Source organism: Camarhynchus parvulus, chromosome 27 (assembly GCF_901933205.1).
Source record: "Camarhynchus parvulus chromosome 27, STF_HiC, whole genome shotgun sequence".
In the NCBI taxonomy this organism is placed as follows: domain Eukaryota; kingdom Metazoa; phylum Chordata; class Aves; order Passeriformes; family Thraupidae; genus Camarhynchus; species Camarhynchus parvulus.
This window is the reverse complement of record NC_044597.1, coordinates 4,527,210-4,547,284: the sequence shown is the minus strand read 5'-3', so window position 1 is coordinate 4,547,284 and position 20,075 is coordinate 4,527,210. Positions and strand designations below refer to the sequence as shown.

At 60.2% G+C, this 20,075-nt stretch overlaps 1 protein-coding gene across 11 annotated transcripts; it reads right to left on the bottom strand.

The window, feature by feature from the left end:
• Positions 1–2,125: 2,125 nt before the first annotated feature.
• On the bottom strand, positions 2,126–19,560 carry UBTF (upstream binding transcription factor). 11 transcript variants are annotated; one of them, XM_030966117.1, is made up of 22 exons: positions 19,407–19,560; positions 15,519–15,652; positions 12,381–12,556; positions 12,021–12,104; positions 11,275–11,430; positions 10,528–10,592; positions 9,859–9,979; positions 9,299–9,409; positions 8,882–9,015; positions 8,178–8,319; positions 7,836–7,877; positions 7,023–7,136; positions 6,762–6,917; positions 5,780–5,935; positions 5,479–5,589; positions 5,304–5,392; positions 4,941–5,130; positions 4,642–4,689; positions 4,333–4,401; positions 3,847–3,993; positions 3,421–3,540; positions 2,914–3,027 (listed from the first exon to the last, which is right to left on the bottom strand). In XM_030966117.1, the coding sequence occupies exons 2-22, from the start codon at positions 15,574–15,576 to the stop codon at positions 2,914–2,916; spliced, it is 2,403 nt and encodes an 800-aa protein (XP_030821977.1). In that variant the 5' UTR covers positions 15,577–15,652; positions 19,407–19,560. The 11 variants fall into 11 exon arrangements, with proteins under 11 accessions (XP_030821980.1, XP_030821981.1, XP_030821982.1 ...); XM_030966119.1 differs by lacking the exon at positions 19,407–19,560 and adding an exon at positions 19,010–19,298; XM_030966114.1 differs by lacking the exon at positions 19,407–19,560 and adding an exon at positions 18,836–18,958.
• Positions 19,561–20,075: the final 515 nt, after the last annotated feature.

Sequence of the window (20,075 nt, the reverse complement as noted above, 5' to 3'; positions counted from 1 at the left end):
CCAGAACCCCGACCCTCATTCCTGCAGCCCCCACTGAGAGGCCCCAGTGACATTCCAAATCCACGGATGCCTCCAGATCCCACCCTGCAAACCCCCAGTGCCACAGAGCCCCCAAAAATGTGCCCTCCCACAATGGACCCCCCAATGGGATCCCATAGGAAGGAGGAAAAACACTCCTCAGGCTTGTCCGGTTGTTTTTTTTTTTTCCTAAAGTTTTATTTTTTATAGTAATGACATGAGAACAGAAACATTATTTTTCACTTTATTATACAAAAAAAAAAAAAAAAAAAAAAAAAAAAAAAAAAACCCCAAAAAACTCAAAAATAAACAAAACAAAACAAAACAAAAAGAACCAAAACCCCAAGCAAACCGGGAAACCGGGGACGCGACCCCCGCGTCCCGCTCAGCCATACAAATTCCGAGTCGGGATTATTATTATTTTTCTTTTTTTTTTTTCCTTTTTTTTTTTTTTTTTTTAAACCTACAAAAACACTCTTTAAATATTAGAAAAAAAAGATGATTTTTTTTATCTTTTTTTTTTTTTTTTTTTTGCCTTTTTTTTTTTAACGTAATTCACAAGAACTTCCATCTAAAGGATCCCGGGATTTTGTGGCAGTGCCAAAATGCACTCAGGAATTCTCTTGCAGCGCAAACGTCTTTCCCCCCCCCCTCCCAAATTGTCGGCGCTGTAAGAATTTTTCTTTTTTATTATTTCATTTTTTTTACCTTTTTTTTTTAACAGAAAAAAAAAAAGGTGGGGGAAAAAAAAAGGTGGGGTTTTTTTTTTTTTGTCTTTTTTTTTGTACTAAAAACACATCCACTAAAACACGACAGTGCTGGGTACATTCAGCAGAAAAAAAGGGATTGGGGAGGGGGTTCCCCTTAGGGGATTTTGGGAGGGGCAGCGATTAAAAATTGGGATGAAAATGAAAGGAAAATCCCAAATGGATTGGGGGAAGTGGGAGGGGGAAGCAGAGGGACGGACAGATGGACACTGGGGGTGGGGGACACCATCTGGGTTCTCTCGGGGGCCCCGGTCCTGGGGGGACTCGGGGGGATTGTCCGTGTGGGAGCACCCGGCTTCACCCCCTTGCCCCACGTTTGGGGGCAGTTTGCCCAAAATGGGGTTTTCTCAGCCCAAACGGAGGCAAGGACAGGGGGTGCTGCCCCCACCTTCCCCTCAGCACTGAGGGGGTCCCCAATGTCTTTGTGGGGGGCTGGATTTGGGGTGCTGAGAGCAGCAAACCCGGGGGGCGTTACAGAGCTGGATGGGGGAGGGACCCCTCAAACCCAAAATCTGCAGCATGGCCCCCCCTGCTGCCCCCAGAGCCCTGCAGAGATTTGGGTGAAGAGAAAAATGAGAGAAACCCTCTCAGAACCCCCATCCCCTTCTCTGGGATCCCCAAATCCTGTCCCCCAGCCCAGCTCCTCTCCAGGGACAGGAAGGGGGGAACAGAAGGAACAAATCCTGAGCCCCCCCAGTTAGAGTGGGGGTCTGGGGGGGGGTCCCCAATGACACTGGGTGGGTTTTTGGGGGGTGGCACGGGGTGGGGACAGAACCCTGCAGGGAGGTGCCGTGGGATTGCTGGTGCTCGTGTCTGCTTAAAAAAAGGGGGGGGCCCTGCCAGGCCCCCCATGCACCCACCCCGGTCCCCACGGCCCCATCCCCTACCCAGGAAGGAGTACTGACCCCCCCCAAAATAAACCCAAACCACACCAAAATGTACAGCGTGGCCTGGCTGGGGAGAGGCCCCCGGGGGGAACATGAACTGGTGTTAACTGGGGTTAACTGGGGTTAACTGGGGCAAGGGGAGCTCTGGTGTCCCCCCCCCCGCCAGGATTTGGAAGGAAGGGAGAGGAGCAGCTTCACCAGAGACAGAGAGGAAAATCGGGAGGTGGGGAAGGAGGGCAAGGAAAAAGGGGAAAAAGAAAAATAAAAGATGGATCTTTCTTGTTTTATAAAAGGAAAAAAAAAAAAAAAAAAACAACAACAAAAAAAAAATAAAATAAAATACAACGGCACAACAACCACCGACAACAGAGCGGGCCGGGGGGGGGAACCCCGCCCCCCTTGGTCACGCTGAGCTGCCGGCCCCGGTGCCCCCCCCCGCAGACGCTCGGTGCCCCCCGGTGCCCCCCCCACACACTCACACGCTCGCACACACACCCACACCCCCCACCCCCCCGGGGACACGCGGGTCACCGGCCCTGGCTCCCTGTCCCCGGCCCAAGTGCCGTGGATGTGGAGTTCCCGGGCAGCTCCCGGGGCAGCTTCCAGACTGTACAAGGTTTGTTTTTTTTTGGGGGGGTGGGGAGGACCCCCCAAGATGCTGGGGGTGCGCAGAGGGCGGGGGGGGGGCTGCGAGGAGGCATTGTCCCATCGGCTGAGTCCTGAGCCCCTCGGCTCGTGCTCCGTGCCCGCTGCCGGAGGGGCTGCGCGGCCAGGGCATTTTCTTCCCATTTCTGGGTTTTTTTAATTAAAAAAAAAAAGGTGTGGGGGGTGTTGTTGGTTTGTTTTGTTTTTTTGTTTGTTTTTTTGTTTTTTTTTTTCCTGTGTGTTTTTCTTCTCTTTGTAGAAAGTCCAGAGCTGGTAGCGAGGGGGTTATGGGGGTAGGGATGGAGAGACACCCCCCTGGAAAGAATGAAATTCCAAAAAAAAAATCGCTTCCCCCTCGGGAGTAAAGCGGGGGGCAGGGGTGGGGGGCTCTCTCCTCGCCCCCCAGCCTGGGGGAAGCAGCCCCTGATCCCCCTCCTTAGTGTGAGCTCGGCGGAGGGGTCCCCCCGGCCCCCGCTCCCCGCGCTGGGGGTCCCACGGGGGGGCAGGAGGAAGAGGAGGAAGGATTTTGAGGGGCTGCAGGGGGGATTTGGGACCAAAACCGAGAAACCAAACGACGTTACAAAGAGCTTGGCCGATCAGTTGGAGTCGGAGTCGGAGGAGTCCCCCGAGGAGGAGGAGGAACTGCTGCTGCCCTCTGAGTCGTTGTCATCCTCATCCTCATCATCCTCATCCTCATCATCGTCGTCGTTCTGGGAGGGGGGTGGCAGAGAGGAAGGGGTGGTCAGGGCAGGGTTGGTCATCATCACCTCCTTGTCCCCTGCTCACCCTCCCCGCAGGGGTCCCACAGAGCAGAGGTGTGACCCCCACCCTCCCATCACTGCCCCCGGGGTCTGGGGGAGGAGGAGGAGGAGGAGGAAGGACACGGGCAGGAGCCAGGAGCGAGTTTAGCGAGGGCTCAGCTCGGGGTGGTGCCGGGGACGTGCCGGAGCAGCGCGCGGGGTCCTGCCCTCACCTCTGCCACTGCCTCGCTACACGATCCGAGGGAGGCTGCCCCACCCGCCTCGGGCCTCAGTTTCCCCCCTCTAAAGCCAGGGAAGGAAGAGGCGTGAGCTGAGACCAGCGAGGGGGTGGAAACACCTCACCTGTCCGGTGGCGAGCACAAGGCACGGACACGGTTTCTGCCCCCAGCGCCATCCAGCATAGTCTGATTTCAGTTGCACCGGTGTAAAGCTTTCACTCTGGTGACTTACTCGGCATTCACACTGGCGCAAACGGAGCCGAGACCAGACTCAGTATCTCCACCAGGAAAAAGACAGGAGATTGTTCTCTGCTCACTGGGGGCTCTGCACACCCCCCCGCACCTCTAGGTCCCGAGGCTGCTCCTGACTGCGCCCCGCGGCTGCTCCTCCTCGTGCCCTCCCCGGGAACTCCGGGGGGATCCTGTTCCCCTTCTTCTCCCCACGTCCCCTGCTGCCCCGGGGGGTTTCTCTGCCATGGATCTGTCTGAGCCCCCCAGCCCAGGGGAAGGGTGAGGGGGGCCCTGTGCCCTCCCCGTGCCACGGCCTCACCTCGTCCCCGTCCTCGCTCTCCTCCTCGCTGCTGGACTCCGAGGAGTCGCCGGCTTCCTCTGACGAGTCACCGTTGTCATCATCGTCATCCTCATCTTCATCGTCATCCTCCTCCTCCTCTTCCTCCTCGTCATCGTCCTCGGACTCCTGTAGGACAGGAGGGGTTTGGTGACTCCCTGGACCTCCACACCCATGGGTGCAGCTCCCACCCCATCCCTGACAATCCCCCTTTGGGTTCCTCCAGCCATTGAGCAGATCAGGTGATCCCCTACCCCACACCTTGCTGGGAGCCTTTCCCCATTTATACTGAAAAAGGGTCCCTGAGCAGGTACCAGGGTCAAAACCCGACCTGGATGGGTTCTGAGCAGGGATTTGGGGAAAGTTTATGGTCTTGAGGACAGGGCAGGCAGCTGGAGGCACAAAGGATGCCTCTGACACGCTCCCCAGGGAGGGATGGGTGGCCTCATGGGGATGTTATGTACTCACCGACTTGGACTGCATTGTTGGCTTCATCTTGGGGTTGGGACCCCGGATCTTCCCTATGCTCTTGCGTTTCTGTGGGAACAAAACAGAGCCTTTTAGGGCTCAAGTTCAGCTCCTTCCCAGCGTCCAGCCCAGAGAAAATCCCCCTGCTGAGCTGCCATGGGGACAAATCCCCACTGGAGGGGCTCTCTGGAGTGTGGCACATCCCAACCTCCCCCAGGACTGATCCTGCCCAGTCCCAAGCCCCCAGTAACCCCAGCCCACTCCCAAACTCCTGGGATCCCAGCACAGCAGTGCCACATGGATACTCACGTTGGAAATGTGTTCCTTGTACGCAGCCCGCTCCTGGGGCGAGAGGCTCTGTGGGGACAGGGACACAGTCAGGGATGGAAGGGCACGGAACAGAATGGGGGATGGAGCAGGGAGGGCTCTAGCACAGGGCACAGCCTCCCCATCTATGTAACTTTTATCCTTTAAAGTTACAAAATGTCAAAAAATGGCCCGGAGGTGGTGGTTTCCGGAGGAGGGGTGGGAACAGAGACCCTGCCAAACATCATCCCCAAAACCAAGGGATCTCAGTCTCCCACTAGGAATCAAGATCCAGCACCCACCTTGAGCCAGATGTCGAGGTGCACCTTGTACTGTTTCTGCTGCTCCTCTGCCAGTTTTTTGTAGTGGTCCTTCTGGCCCTGGGAGATGCGCTGCCAGCGGCTGCCGATCTCCACCATGCGCTCCTTCAGCGGGAGGTGGTTCAGCTCCCCGTTGGACAGGAGCTCCTGGGAGAACTTCTGGTAACCGTTCCTGCACGGGAGAGCGCAGGGACCGGGCTGGGACAGGGGGCACAGATATCCAGGTGCCCATAAACCCCATCCAGCCACACCAGGATCCAACCCACCCACCCTCCCTCCCTCCTCTTGCTCCAGGTCCTTCCCACCGGCACAGCCAGAACCAGTTTTTCACACCCAGGTACTCACATTGGGGGTTTCTTCGGCTCTCCCTGGAATTTCATTTTCTTGGTGGAGTTGGTGGAGCACGGAGGGGCCCGCATCTCACTCAGCTCCCTCTGAGGCACAGGAGAGAGAGAGGGTCAGGGAGAGGGGCAGTGCTGGCTAAGGGACACGGCGAGGGGCAGGATGGGGCAGAACCCACCTCATATCGTTTCTGATCCTCTGCTGCCTTCTTGATCCACATCAGCTTCTCCTTCTTCTCCATGTTGTTCCAAGTGGCCTCCATGGCCTTCAGCGCTTTGCCCCGGTCGTTCTGTGGGACAGAACCACCACGATGCATCAGGTGCACCCAAAAACCCTGGGATATTGGGGTGCTGCTCCCCCTGAGACCCCCATCCTCCCCACGGCTCCCAGCCCAAACCCAGGTGTGAGAGCCAGAGAGAAATTCCTGCTGGTGGGAGTGATGATCCCACCTCCAGCCCCTTTCCCGGCCCACTCCTCACCTTGAAACGAGCCAGGTAGTCCCCGATGACGCTCTGTTGCCAGATCTCCTCAGCAGTTTTGGGAGACTCGGGCAGCTTCCCACGCTCCTCCTTATCTGAGCCGTGCTTCTTCTCTGACTGCGCCTTCATCGCTGCTTCCCGCGCCTTGTACTTGGCCTGGGCAGGGGGCACAGGGTGAGGGGGCACAGCAGGGACACAGCCCCCAGCACAGGGGGACATGGAGCTCCCCCAGCACTGTCCCCACTGACAGCCCCAACCCCATCTCGGGACTCCCCCCATCAGGAAAACCACCAAAGCCTTAAAACTGAGGCTCAAGGGCCCTCTGAAGTTTCTTTATCTGGTGGGTTTTGACCCCCCAGGTGATGAGAGGGGAGGCACAGCCAGTGCCAACATTGGCACCTGTGTGACAGGTCACTGAGATACTCATGGGGATGTTTGTGCCCCGTGGTGCAGGACAAGGACAGGAGCACCCCCTGCACTGCCCGAGATGCCTACAGGAGCAGAGGAGATGGAGGAATAGAGGGATGGTGATGGAGATGGAGAAGAAATACAGGGATGGTGATGGAGGAGGAATAGAGGGATGGTGATGGAGATGGAGAAGGAATAGAGGGATGGTGATGGAGATGGAGGAGGAACACGGGGATGGTGATGGAGATGGAGGAGGAATACAGGGATGGTGATGGAGATGGAGAAGAAATACAGGGATGGTGATGGAGGAGGAACACAGGGATGGTGATGGAGATGGAGGAGGAATACAGGGATGGTGATGCAGATGGAGGAGGAATAGAGGGATGGTGATGGAGTTGGAGGAGGAATAGAGGGATGGTGATGGAGTTGGAGGAGGAATAGAGGGATGGTGATGGAGATGGAGGAGGAATAGAGGGATGGTGATGGAGATGGAGGAGGAATAGAGGGATAGTGATGAAGATGGAGGAGGAATAGAGGGATAGTGATGGAGAAGGAACAGAGGGATGGTACCCACCTTCTTCTTCTCGGAGAGGTCGTTCCACATGCGGGCCAGGAGCCGGGTCAGCTCACTCTCTGACAGCTCCGGCCGCTCCTCCTGCAGCTGCTTCCGCTTCTCCTCCGAGAAGATGAACATGGCTGAGATGGGCCTCTTGGGCTTCTCTGAGCTGGCCTGAGGGGGCACACAGGGCTGTGAGGGGGTGAGCCCATGCAGGGACCCCAAAGCCCTTTGAGATGCACAGCCCCACCCCAAGGCTCTGGCAGGTGCTGCCCCCACCTTGCCGGTCTCTGGTGAGGATTTTTTGGATGCAGGACTCGTCGCCCCTTTCCGGTTGCTGCCCAGCATCTTCTCCTCACCCAGCACCCGCTGCTGCTCCTCCTCGGGCAGGCTCTGGGTGGCACAGGAGGAGAGACATCGTTAGACAGCCAGTGCTAATGAGGCCTTGAGGCAATGGGGGAGTAGGGACTCTAGGGAAGGGAAATTCATGCACTTGGGTGTCCTGATCCACATCCTGTCCCAGTCAGGACCAGCATCTGGAACTGCACATGTACAGACTGGGGTTCCCATGCTGTCACCCCCTATCTGGGCAGTGTCCCTCTCCCCCAGCTCAGCCATTTCTCAGTGAAAGCAGGTGGGCAGGTGCCTGGATCCGGGCACACCCCTGGGTTTTCCATCCCGTGGCCCTGCAGCCGCAGCCGGGGCTGCGTCACATCCGCCCGGGGACGGGGACCATGCTGGGGTGGCCTCGGTGCAGCTCCCCCGCCCACGAGGGAAGGAAGTGAGAGGCTGCACAGCCACAGCCACTGAACAGCCTCCCCTCCAGCTCCAGTCCTCTGCTCACCCCAGCTGGGGGCCCACCCTCACCTCCCAGTGCCCAATTGGAAGACACTGAGTCAGGCATTAGGACAGACAGAAGGACAAGGCTATGTGCAACCACCTGCACAGCACCCACCGCTGGGCCCAGACATGTTTTGGGGGTGCAGAGAGGGCAGCTCCCCATTTAAGTCATTCCAATCCCTGGGCAGAGTTCCCCATTCCCAGATTTGGGATCTCCAGCACCTGATGGCTGAGCACCCCCTCATCACTCACCTCCAGGAAGCGGAGCAGCTCGATCTCGTAATCTTTCTTTTTCTGGAAGGAGATGGAGGCGTGTGGTTACACAGAGATCCCTCACTCCATCCCTGCCCCTTGCAGCCCCTAACCCAACCCCAATCCCTTGGCAACAGCACCCTCCACCTGGACCATGTGTTTGTCCCACACAGGAGACAGGATCCAGGGAGGTGACTGAGGATCTCAAGGAGAATCAGCGATGCAGACCAGCACAGGGACTGAGGAAAGGTGAGGGCTTTGTTTCCAGGGATATTTGTAGCCCAGACTCTGCACTGGTGCCCACCTGCCTCTTCCCCTACCTGTCCATCCTCAGCCACTCACCTGGTCACACTTTTTGTGGTAGGCGTCCTTTTCCTTCTGGGAGAGCAGCTTCCACTGCTGGCTGCACAGCACCATCCGCTCCGTGCTGGGCACGTCTTTCATGTTGGCCATCAGCTCTGCACAGTACAGGGAGTAGCTATTCCTGAAAAACCCACAGAGGGACCCAGTGTTAGGGAAAACTCTCCCCTGCGCAGCTGCCTCAGTGCAAAAAGCCTCCCCAGAAGCCCCAGCTAGGTTGCACCAGGCAAGGAAGTAAAGTGCCTGTGTTTTAGGGCAGCTGAGTGCTGGATCACCCCCTAAAAGCCAGAGTATCACTGTAAACCTTGCTCAGATTCTCCCCAAAATGTGTATTTGATGTATATTTAAGGACTGGTTTAAAGGGATCATCTTTAAGTCTGGAAAAGCCCTCTAAGATCATTAGTCCAACCATGAACTAACACTGCCAAGCCCACCACTAAACCGTGTCCTTAAATGCCACATCCACACTTTCTGAACACTTCCAGGGATGGTCACCATCCACTGCCCTGGGCAGCCTGTTCCCAGGCTTGACTGTGAAGAAATGTATCCTATAAACCCCACGTAACCCCTCTGTGTCTGTGCTCCCAGAAGTTATCTGGGCTCCCCAAGCCCAGCAGAGTCCAGTTTCCTCTCTGACAAGAACCAGCATCCCCGCAGGCCGTGGCTCCAGGAGGGACAGGACTCACGGGGGAGGCTTCGTGGGTCGTCCGTCGAACTTGTCCTTGAGCTGCCTCTCGGCCTTGGTGAGGGTGGAGCGGGTGATTCCCTCCTCGCTGATGTTCAGCTCCGGGTGCTTCTGGATGTAATCCCGCATGATCTCCTGTGGGAGCAGAGAGCGGTCAGAGGGGCTGCCACCCCCGCCTGCCGGGCCCGGAGGAGGAGGAGAGAGAAGCCAACCATTGCCCTAATCCTGTGCCCTGGGATGCTGCTGCCTGCCCCACACACGGCTGGAGAGGCAGGGCTCACACTCACTAGGGACCTGCCAGGACCTGCCTGATCCCCACGCTGGCTATCGGGAGAGGCCCCGCAGGGCTGGGATGCAGAGAGGCTCAGAGTGAATGTCGGGACGAGTGTGGAGGGGACCGGGTGAGGCTGCTCCCTACCTCGTACTCCTTCCGCTGTTCCAGGGCCTTATGAATCCATTTCAGCCTCTTTTTATCCGAGAGTTGAGACCACTGCTTGCCCAGCGACTCTTTCACCTCCTTCGTGGTGGCCTGAAAACCCAAAGCCAGAGGTGAGGGCAGAGGGGTAAAATCCAAAAAAAACCGAGGGATGATGAAAAATATGAAAAAATGGCAAAAAAAATGGCGTGGCCTGGTGGGGCCTGATAGCAGCCAGCATGGGGTGGCTGGGAGCCGTGGGGCTGTGTGGGAGTGGGGGGCATGGCCAGAGGTGGATGTCTGTGCTGGAATCCTTTCCTTTTCCTGCCCTGACTCAGGTTGTGGTCACCCCTTCCTGGCAAAAAGTGGGGGCTGGATCCCTGAGCCTCTTCCAGGTGTGCAGAGCCCCTCCTTACCTGGGTCCAGGCTCCGGGAGCTCCTAGCGGTGTCCTCCATCCCGACCCCCTGAAATGCTTCTCTCCCTTCCCCCTCCTGCCCCCAGCAGCGGGGTGCAGGACCCCCCAGCACTCACACTCGCACTCACTCCCACCCACCGTACTCACATCTGGACGCACTTTCAAGTAGATCTTCTTCTCGTGGTTGTACCACAGCTGCTGGGGGGTCTTGGGCTTCTCGGGGACGTCAGATTTCTTGGCGTTCTGGATGAGATCCGGGTGGTCTTCCCTTCAGCACGAAGGCAGGCGGGGAAGGGAGAGCGTCAGGGAGGTGGCAGTGGCAAGGAGAGCACCCCTAAACCTCACTGCAGGGCAGAGCCTCAATGGGCTCAGGTGCTGGGGAGTGCCCAAAAAGAGCAGGAGGGTTTTAGGAGAGATTTAAGTTTGTCCCTCCTTGGGGAGCATTGGCTACAGCCATCCCTGGGCTCGGCTGCAGCCCTGAAGCAGCAGCAGGTCACTGGGAATGCCAGGATCCACCTGGATCACAGCAATCACATCCAAAGGGAAGGTCTGGAGTGATTGGGGGGACACTTCAGCTTTTATCAGTGCTGTCCCCCACCTCGCAGACCCTGACCCCCAGAGCATGGCTGGTCTCTCATCCAGTCTCCCAGCTGGAGGGCGGCTCTCAGACACCTTTTCCTTGCTCTCTTTTTGCTGAATTCCCCCTTCTCTTCAAGCCAAAAGCCCATCAGGGCTTCCTCTATGAGCTATGCACAGGAGGGGAATCTGGATCTGCCTGGTGGGGCTTGGGGAAATATGGGGGGCCTGCCTGCTCACCTGAACCTCGCCAAGTTCCTCTCAAACTCCTGCTTCTCTCGCTGGAAGTCCTGGATGTATTTCATCTGGGGACACAAAGCCACCACAGGTGGAGAGGGACGTCAGCACCAGGGAACAGGCAGGAAGATACATCCCTATCCACCTGGCTGGGCATCCCACCAGCCCAAGAGGGTGGAATGGTCCTGCAGAGGGTTTCCAGCCTGCCTGAGACCCAGCAGCTGGACCTCTCCCCTCTCTGTGTATCCCAGCAGCCCTGGGGGACCTTGTGCCCTGGACTTCTCCTGGACACCCCAGAGTTAAAGCTGGGCACCCCCCAAAGCTGTGCCCAGGCTCTGGTATCTCCAGGTGGGCAGATCTCTGCTCCCAGCCTCTCTCAGAGCCTGTCCCTGTGTCCCTCACCCAGGACAGGGTGGCACAGTGGGGTGTGTGCCTTAACCCCTTTAAACACAGATCCACCCGGTGGCAAAGCCACCATCCAGGTCCGTCAGGAAGAGATGGACCAACGGACAGACCCAACCGGCCTCCACCCCAGGGATCCTGGGAACCAGGACAGGAAAAGCCAAGGAAGTCTTACAGGTCTGACAGGACTAAAGGAACACCTGGCTTCTCCTGTCGAGAGCTGCATTAAGCCCTCGCCAGGCAGAGCTCGAGCTCTGCTGGTTTTACTGGAAGAGCTGAGCAGAGCCCAGCACAGAGAGGCCCACAGTGGGAAGGGGCTTGCTGACCACACCCCCACACCCCCCATACCTTTTTCTTCTCGGGAAGCTCCTTGTATTTTTTGGACAGGATCTTGGTGAGATCCAGGTTGCTCATTTCGGGGTGAAGCTTGGCGTATTTGGCTCGCTTCTCCATGAAGAAGCGGAAATAGGGAGTCAGGGGCTTCTTGGGGAAGTCGGGGTGTTTCTGGGGAGACAGCAGAGTGGAGGACATTGAGCATGGAGCTGGCAGTGGGGCAGAGCCTAACCCATGGCTCCCCAGACCTGGGGGCTGTCTCCATCCAGCCCTGCTGGTGATCCAGGCACAGCAGGTAAGGAGGAGGAAACTACAGCATCTCATGGCTGGGAACCTTGGGAGCAGCCTCCAGCCATCCAGAGCTGTCAGCACAGAGCAAGAGGGGACACTGGGGCAGGAGGAAGGGATGGGACCCAGCTCCCAGGGATGGACCATTGGCTGCCCCAAGGCCACCCAGCCGAAAGCACCCGGCAGGCCAGGAATAGGACAGCAGCTCCCAGCCCCTCTGGAGCTAAACTTGGATGCAGGCTGCCAGCAGTACAGCCAGCCATATTAAATGTACCCGGGAGTTGGCCCAGGCCCAGAGCCACGGCCTCCGGAGCCTTGGGCAGCCGGACACCAGGATTAGGGGCACTGAGGTGCCTGCAGGGGCTGCCACGGTGGAGCCACGTGGATCTGAGGTGCCACAGGGACAACAGGACCACATCCTGGGGAAGTGTGGGGTCACCCTTCAGGGACTGAGACTAATTCCTGCCCAATACCTTGAGCTTTTTGCCTTTGTAAGGATTCTTCACGTGCTCTTCAGCATCCATAATGAGCTCTGTGAGGGTCCGGAATTTCCTCACCTGTGCAGGAAATGAGGAGACAAAGATTTGAATAGGGGACAGGGCAGATTCCCAGCACAGCAGAAGGCCACTGGGTTTTGTAATGCCACCCCAAAAATGACTGATGCCAGCCCCTCTGAGGGGGTCACAATGCTGACAGCAGCGGGATGGTGCCGGCACCAAGGGCCGAGGGCTCTGGGCACTCAATCTGGACAATACCAACAGCCCAGGGAATGTCAGTAGGACACTCAGACCCTGCCACAAAGCCCCCAGGAAGCCCCATGAGGTGTCAATTACCTCATTAGAGATCTCCATCCACTTCATCTTGCACATCTCCCCTGAGAAGTCCTTGAAAGCCACTTTTTCCCAGTCCAGGTGGGACTCGGTGGTTTTGAACTTGCTCCCGTCGTTGGAGGGCAGGTTATTCTTCATGCACTCCAGGAGGGTTAGCATGTCCTCCTGCGACCAGCGGTCTGAGCAGTGAGAAACAGGATCAGCCAGGGGCAGGAAGCCTTTTCCCTTCCCTTCCCTTCCCTTCCCTTCCCTTCCCCCCCCGTCCCTTCTCTCCCTTCCCTTCCCTTCCCTTCCCTTCCTTCCCTTCCCTTCCCTCCCTTCCCAGGACACAGTCCCGGCGCCGCCCGGACGCACGCCAGGACACGTAATCTCCACATGCTGCCTCTCGAGATTAAAGATCAAAGGGACGTGGCTGTTTCCATCACCCTCGAGCAACTCTCCACGGGCCAAAACAATCTGGGCAAAGCTAGAAATTCCACTCGGTGCAAACCAGAGAGACTCGCTCATCCCAGAGAACCATCAGATAAGGGATGGCTCTGCTGTACGGGAGCAGAGGGCTATTTCCTACCCCTGCGGAGTGACATGGGAGCAATGAGCTCTCCAGCCAAGCAGGAAGCTGGGAAACCCACTTTCTAAGTGGATGTGTCCAGAGCAACTGGAAAACCTCAGCGTTGCTTTTTCTGTACCTTGGAGAGCTTTGTGATCACCTGGGCCCAGCTCCATGGTGACCTCTGCCAAGGTCAAAGCTCCCAGATCACAAAGTGAGGGGGGGCAGAGCCCAGCATGGACCCCCTGTCTCACAGAGAGGTTCCTGATAGTGCAGGGTGATGTTCATATCACCCCAACATCCCCCAAACTGCTGGGAGGAGCATGCCCAGCTCCCACAGGAACATGCTACTGGAATGGTGGGATGGGCACGCGGCAAAGCCAGAGAGCCTGGAGCAGCCTGGAGGCCAGGACAGGCAGCAGCACCGTGCTGGGACAGGCAGCAGGCAGGATATCCCAGCCCTGAACACCTCATCCTGCCCCAACCTTGGGGCTGCTTCCTTGCCAGGGGAATTCCTCCCTGCTCTGAGCTTCCACGCCAGCAGGGGAGCACAGCCCAGGGTGCTCTGCAAACATGGGTGGCCCTGGGGAACGCAGCGGGGCCTGGGAGCGGAAGGAAAATTCCCTGGGGATGGGCTGGAGGAGGAGCAGAGCCCGGAGCCACCCGCCCACGCAGCCGCGGCTGCCTCAGCCCGGGATGGGCACCTGGGATTCCCGCAGCACAGGACTGGCTCACCACGGCATTCCCTGCCTCACACCTCTGCCAGGTGAAGGCTGAGGTGTTTGGAGCTGCCTACAGGACATGGAGCCCCCCAGAGATGGGGACAGGGTGGCTCGTCATGGATCTGAGTGCAGCATCTCTCCCTCCACCTCCAGGAATGAAACCAAGCTCCCAGAAATATCCAGCTGCACAGATTTCTCCAGCTGCAGCTCTCCTTCCACTCAAGACTCAACATGAGGAAAACCACCTCCACCTCCTGCCCTTGCAGGGGTCTGGGGAAGGACAATTCCCCTGGATTCCTAAATTCAAGCAAGGGATGTTAAACGACATACAGGACCTGGTGAAGGGAGCACAGCCAGGACATGATCCCCTCATCCCATTTCCCCTCCTGGACCTGCCTGGTTGGGAATCAAGGCAGGAACAGTTTGGGATCCAGCTGGTCCCTCGAGTGACCTCATTAGGGATTAATAAGGAGGGAGAAGACAGAAAAAGCCCCCTGGAAAGCGAGGGCCTGGTGGCTTGGGGTGTGTCCCCATACTCATGGCTTCAACCCAAAACACCATGAGGAGGCAAAAGAGATGGGAAACTCCCATTCCCTATAGAGCTGGGGGAGATCAGAGCTGAGGGAGGGAGAACACAGCCCCAAATTCTGTCTTCCTGTTTTTCCCATCCACCTTCCAAGCCTCCCAGGCAAGGACCAATGAGGCAGAACAGGGCTGGGAAGCTGGTGCCAACTTTACTTGCAGAAATCAGGAGGAATTATCAAAAGCAGCACAGCCACAAAAATCCAGAGGGGATGGAGAAGGGGATGAGACACCCCCCCAAACCTGCCCCCATCAAGCCCAGTGCCTCAGTTTCCCCCCTCAATTGCAGAAACACCCGGAGACCTTTGGCCCTGTGTGAACCTCCCACTGGCACACAGCCGGAATAACCACATCCCAAAGGAAAACATTAAAAACCAGTGGAAACATCCCAAAATCCTCGCTGGCAGCAGCGTGGGGACAACAGGGACCCCCACACTCAGCCCTCCATCCCTCTGTTGCCCCTCCCTCAACCTGGGGCATGCTGAGGAGCGCTGGAATTGCGGCGCTCACCCACCAGGATGAATGGGGCTGTCTGTGCCCTGGGACCGATTTATCCCGGCTCTCCTGGCACCGGCCGGGCCGGGTCTATATTAGGAAAGCTGCCCCGGTGTAATTAAATCCATCTCAAGTCCTGGAGAAGGACACGTGCTCGGCCGGGTTCGCTCGAGGCAACAACCCCGACTGCAGCAGGGAAGGAGGAAAATGGGGGGACCTGGCAGGTGTGAGGGGCTGGACGGCGCTCCACAGGTTTGGGGGACCCAGGGGGTTTTTAAGGGGTGGAGTGGCAGAGCCCTGCGAGCTGCCCTAAACAAACATCTCTCTTGTTTCCCTTGTTTTCCTGCCCCTTTTCCAATAAAAGCTGACGCTCTGATGTCATGCTGGGGTCTGGAAGCTGGAGGCCCAAGGTAACGGCTCGGCTCGGCTTTTAATGCAGCCCAGATGTGAGCAGGGAGGGCAGCACCTCTGTGCCAGCCCCCCCTTCCCAATCCCCCCCCAAGAGCATCCCAGTGCCAAGGGTCTGCTGGTGCACTGGAGCATGAATCCGTGTGCTCGTACACGTGTGCGCGTGTTCCCCGTGGGGGATCAGAACTCAGAGAGGCAGATTCCCCCCCACCTCAACCCACTGGCAGCCGGGATCACACATCCTCCATCCCTCCTCCCTCTCCATCCCTCCTCCTCTGCCATCCCTCCGAGAAAAGGGGCGCTCTGAGGTTTATTTATTATTATTTTTAAGCGTGGCAGCAGCACTCCTCTGGGAGCACATGCTGGGGGATGCTGTCGGGGGCTCACCTTGGTTTTTGGGAGCTGTCATTTCCAGGTCTGCAGGGCACTCAGCTTCGCCGTTCATCCTCCACCTGCCTGTGCCCAGCACGATCCCGCCGGCTCCCTCCTCACCCTCCTCCCGAAATCACTCCCGCACGGCTCTGCAAGGAAAGGGAGAACCCTGCTAGGCATCCCCACCATGATGGGGGGCCCGCAATTCCTAACGGGGAGTGGGGGAAACGTGATCCACACATCCTCTCCATTCCCGGTGAATGAGTGCAGGAATATCCCCTCCCACCCATCCCTGTGAGGTCTGGAGAGAGCTCCAGCATGGGGGATCCTTCATGGTGATGTGACCCCCACGTTGGTCAGGGGAGAAGAAAAGGGTGTGTGGGCAGGGGAGAAGGGTCCAGGGGTTTGTTCCCAAGGTGGGGGTGGGATCTGAGAAGGATCCCAATAAATCCCAGAGGAGACACATTCAAGGTGGCTCCCTGGGGTGGGTGGGATCCAAAATCATGGGAGCAAGAGAATCTGAGGCAAGAGGGCTCTGAGGGATCTCCTGTAAGGGGGTTCACTCCCCACACTGCAAAATGGGGGTTTCAAAGGAAGGCCCACCACAGATCCAGCAAAATCCTCCCCAGAGGTGGGGACATGCTTGGAGAAGAGAGGGGTCCCCCAGATCCAAGGGAGCTGGGGGAGGCATTTGGAGACCTTGGGGAGATTCAGGGGTCTCCCAAGGGAGGAGAACAGGCTGGAGGAAAGTATTTCAACAGGGGGGGCTCCAGAGGAAGGACGTCCTCAGACCCCATTAGGAAGAATGTTATGTCTCTGTGGGGAAGGATAGCCTAGGGAGGGAGACCCCAAAACTTAGTGTGGGGGGGTGGCAGGACAGTAGCCTGGGGGGATCCCCATGGGGGACTCCATTGGGGGAGCCCCTGGAGGGCGGAGCGGGCAGGAGGCCTCAGGGGGATCCCCTGAGGGACAGGCCGCAGGCCTGGGGGGAGCAGGCCCAGGCCTGGGGACGGGCTGGGCCTGGGGGATCCCCGGGGCCATCCAGGCTTGGGGGGGCCCTGGGGAGGGGGCCCAGGGGCTTCGGGCAGAGCCGGGCCCTGGGTCTGAGGGAGGAGCAGCAGGATGGCCCAGGGGGCGCAGAAACCCCGGCAGGATCCGGGATGGCCGCGGGGGAGATGAGCTGCGGAGGGGAATGCGGGAGCACCGCGGGGTGCAGGCCCCGCCAGGCCCGGGGGCCGGGCCAGCCCGGGGGGGGCCGAATGTGAGACCCCCTGAGGGAGATCCGGCCTGGGGGATCACCTGGGGGCGGGTGAGGAGCGCTCAGACCCCTCCAGCGTGGGACCGAGGATCGCCCGGGGCGGGATGAACCCTGAAGGGATGGGGGAGAACGGCTCCAGGCTTGGATCAACCCCCGCGGGGGGCGGACGTAGGACCACCCCCGGGGCCGGCCGAGGGATCGCCGCGGGGTGGGATCAAGCCCGGCCCCCGGGCGGTGTGAACGCGGGGATCGCCCCGCGGTGGGAGCGGGGGATCGCAACCGGGGGGGGACGCGTGGGGGTGTCGCGAAAGGCGGGATCGCGACAGGGGGAGGGATCCGTGGGATCATGGCGGGGCGGGGCGGTGCGCGCGCACCGGGATCCCCGGGGGGCGCGCGGGGAGGGGGTGCGGGATCCCCCCGCGGGGGAGCCGGGGGGGGACCGGATCCCGCGCCCGGAGGGGGGGGGGAGGAGGAGGAGGAGGAGGAGGCGGGGGAGGAAGGGGCCGGGCTGGCGGGCGGAGGCGGGGAGCCCGCACATGCCCTGCGCCGCCGGCCAGCTCCAGTCTCCTCCTCCAGCAGGCAGCAGGAACCGGGTGGGACCGAGCGCGGGCGGCCCCGGCGGCGCCTCCCCCGCCCCCGGTTCCCACCCGGGCGCCAGCGAGCTGAGCGCCCCCCCCCCTTTTTTTCTTTCCCTCCAACAACACCCGGGCAGACAATGGAAGGCGAGTTCGGGGGGCCGGGGGTACGGAGAGGGGCCGGGGGAACGCGGAGCGCTCCCCCGGCCCCTCTCCGCACCCCCGGCACCCCGGAGCGATGCGATGCGCTGCTTCATCCCCCCCCTCACCGCATCCCCCCCCGCATCCCCCCATCGTTACCGGCCGCTCTCCGCCGCGGCACACAATGGCCGGGCTGCGCCCGCCTCCGCCCGCCGCTCCTTCCCCTCCACCCGCGGTTATAAAGCCGAGACAAACCCACCTCTCCGGGCTGCTAAGGGGGAGGAGGAGGAGGAGGAGGTGGTGGTGGAAGAAGGAGGGAGGAGGTTGGAGGGGGGGGGTGTGGGGGGGAGCTCTAGCCGAGCCGCCGCAGCCCCAACCCCGCCGCCGGAGCCGCTGGGGGAAGAAGGAGAAGGAGAAGAAGGAGGAGGAGGAGGAGGAGGGGGAAGGGGGGGCGGGGATGCCCGGCTGGGGGCGGCCGGGCAGCTGCAGCGAGCCGGGCGAGGGCAGCGCGACCTCCCCGCACCGACCCCCGGGGAGCGGCTCCTACCCGATCCTCCCCCCCTCTCTTTTTCCCCACCGCCGCCCCCTCCTCGCTTTTCCTTTCCTCGCTTTTCCTTTCCTTTCCTCCCTTTCTTACCCCCCTCTTTTCTCTCCGCGACCCCTCCTCGAGCCCGCAAACACCCACCCACCCGGCGGGGGGCTGGAGACCCCGCTCCCGGTCCGGAGGGAAGAAAGGAAGGGAAGGGGGTGAAAGGCGGAAAAAAAAAAAAAGGGAGAGGAAAAAAAAATATAGATAAAAAGAAAATAAGGAGAAAAAAGGGATAAAGAGGGGATAGAGCGAGGATAAGGGGAGATGAAGCGCGGGGGGGGTCGGCCGAGCCCCGGCACGCACCGGCGGAGCGCGGCGCCCAGCTCCCGCCGCGGCGCGGGACTCACCCGGGCTCGGGAAAAACAAGCGGGCAGCGCTGGAAGCCTGCCCCCGAAATCCAGCTGCGGCACCGGGGAGGAGGGAGGGAAGGCGAGCGGGAAGGAGGGAGGGAGCGAGGAGGAGGAGAGGGAAGGGAAGGGAAAAAGGAGGGAGAGAAGGGGGGGGCACACCGGGGCCGCCGAGCCGGGCGCTGCCCCCGCCCCGAGCCCCAGCGCGGTGCCCCCGCGGGCGGGCGAGGCGGGCGAGCCCCGGCGGTGGCGGCGGCGGCTTCCTGCCCGCGGGGCCTGCGCGAAACCAGCCTTTCTAAAAAAAAAAAATATTCTCTCTTTTATATTTATCTATCTATCTCTCTTAAAAAAAAAAAAAAAAATCGCTCCGGTGGGCGCGACCCCCTCCCCGTTCCCGTCGGAGCGGCGGCGGAGCGCCTTACCGAGCCCGGAGCGCGGCGGTGGCGGCGGCGGCAGCGGGAGCCCGGGGAGGAACAAAGCGCCTCCTCCAGCCCCGCCGGCGGAGCGGCGCGGCGGCGAATGGCGAGCCCGGGCGGCGGGCACGGCGCGGCGCGGCGGGGCACGGCGGCGGCGGCTCCCCCGGCGCGGGCACGTACCGGCGGGGCCGCCGCTTTGGGGGCGGCGGGGGCTCGGGGCTCGCTCGGCGGGGCCGGGGCGGGGGAGCGGCGGTTGAACGGCGGCCAGCTCTGCAGCGCTGGCCCCGGGCGTGGACGCGCTCCAGTCCCCGCAGAGACGATCGCGCTTTCCCCCGCCTCCATGGCGCTGCGTTCGCTCTTCCAATCAGCCGGGCTGAGCGCGCCGGGATCCGCCGGGATCTCCCCGCCAGCCCCGCCGCCCCGCCGCCGCTTTCCGCCGGGTTTTTTATTGCTCTTTGCTTTTGCAACACTGTGGTGAGAAGAAAAAGAGGAGGAGGAGGAGGAGGAAGGAGAAGAGGAGGGAAAGGAGGGGGGGGGGGGGGGGGGAAGGGAGGAAGAAAAAAAAAAATCTCCTTACATGTGCAACAATCCTCGGCCGGCGTTTGCATAAAGAAAAAAAATAAAAAAAATAGGGGGGAAAAAAGAGAAATGAGGAAAAAAAAAATAAAGGGGGGAAGCGGGAAGGGGGGGGGGGGAGCCGAGCCGGGCCCCCACGGCACGGCGGGGCCGCGCTCCTGCCCGCCCCGCGGCCCCGGGACACGGCGGCGGGGGGGGCTCTGCCCGGCGGGGCGGGCGAGGGGCAGCTTCCTCCCCTCCTCCCTCCCTCCGCTCCCTTTCTCTCCTCTCCCCCTCTCTCTCCCTCTCTCTCTCTCTCTCTCTTTTAATTTTTTTTAATGGAATTTCTCCAACTCCACCTTTGTTGTGCTGGGCGTCATTCCCCGCAGCCAATCCCGGCCGGGCAGCGCCTGCACATTCCCGGCCATCCCGGCTGCCGGCACAGTACGGGCCATCCCGGGCTGCTTCCGTGCCACCGGCCGGCCCGGCGGCCGCCTCGCTACCGAGCACCCCGCCGGTACCGGCTGCTTCCGTAGCACCGACCGCGCCGCGGCGGCGGCTTCCTGCACGGTGCCGGCCGCCCCTCCGGCACCGGCAGCTCCCGTGGCACCGGATGCCGCCGCGGCACCGAGCAGCTCGGCTGGCCGGGCCTCCCCGGCTGCTCCTGGCTACCAGCGCGCTCCGGCCGGCT

Bases quoted from the DNA above. Each gene is read 5' to 3' on its own strand.
- UBTF (XM_030966117.1), bottom strand. From the start codon at position 15,576: ATGAACGGCGAAGCTGAGTGCCCTGCAGACCTGGAAATGACAGCTCCC. The intron at 5,936-6,761 runs GTGGGTACCATC...CCCCCTGCCCAG, and splicing joins ACCTCTCCGAGAAGAAGAAG to GCCAAGTACAAGGCGCGGGA. The intron at 3,541-3,846 runs GTGAGGCCGTGG...CGTTTGCGCCAG, and splicing joins AGAGCGAGGACGGGGACGAG to TGTGAATGCCGAGTAAGTCA.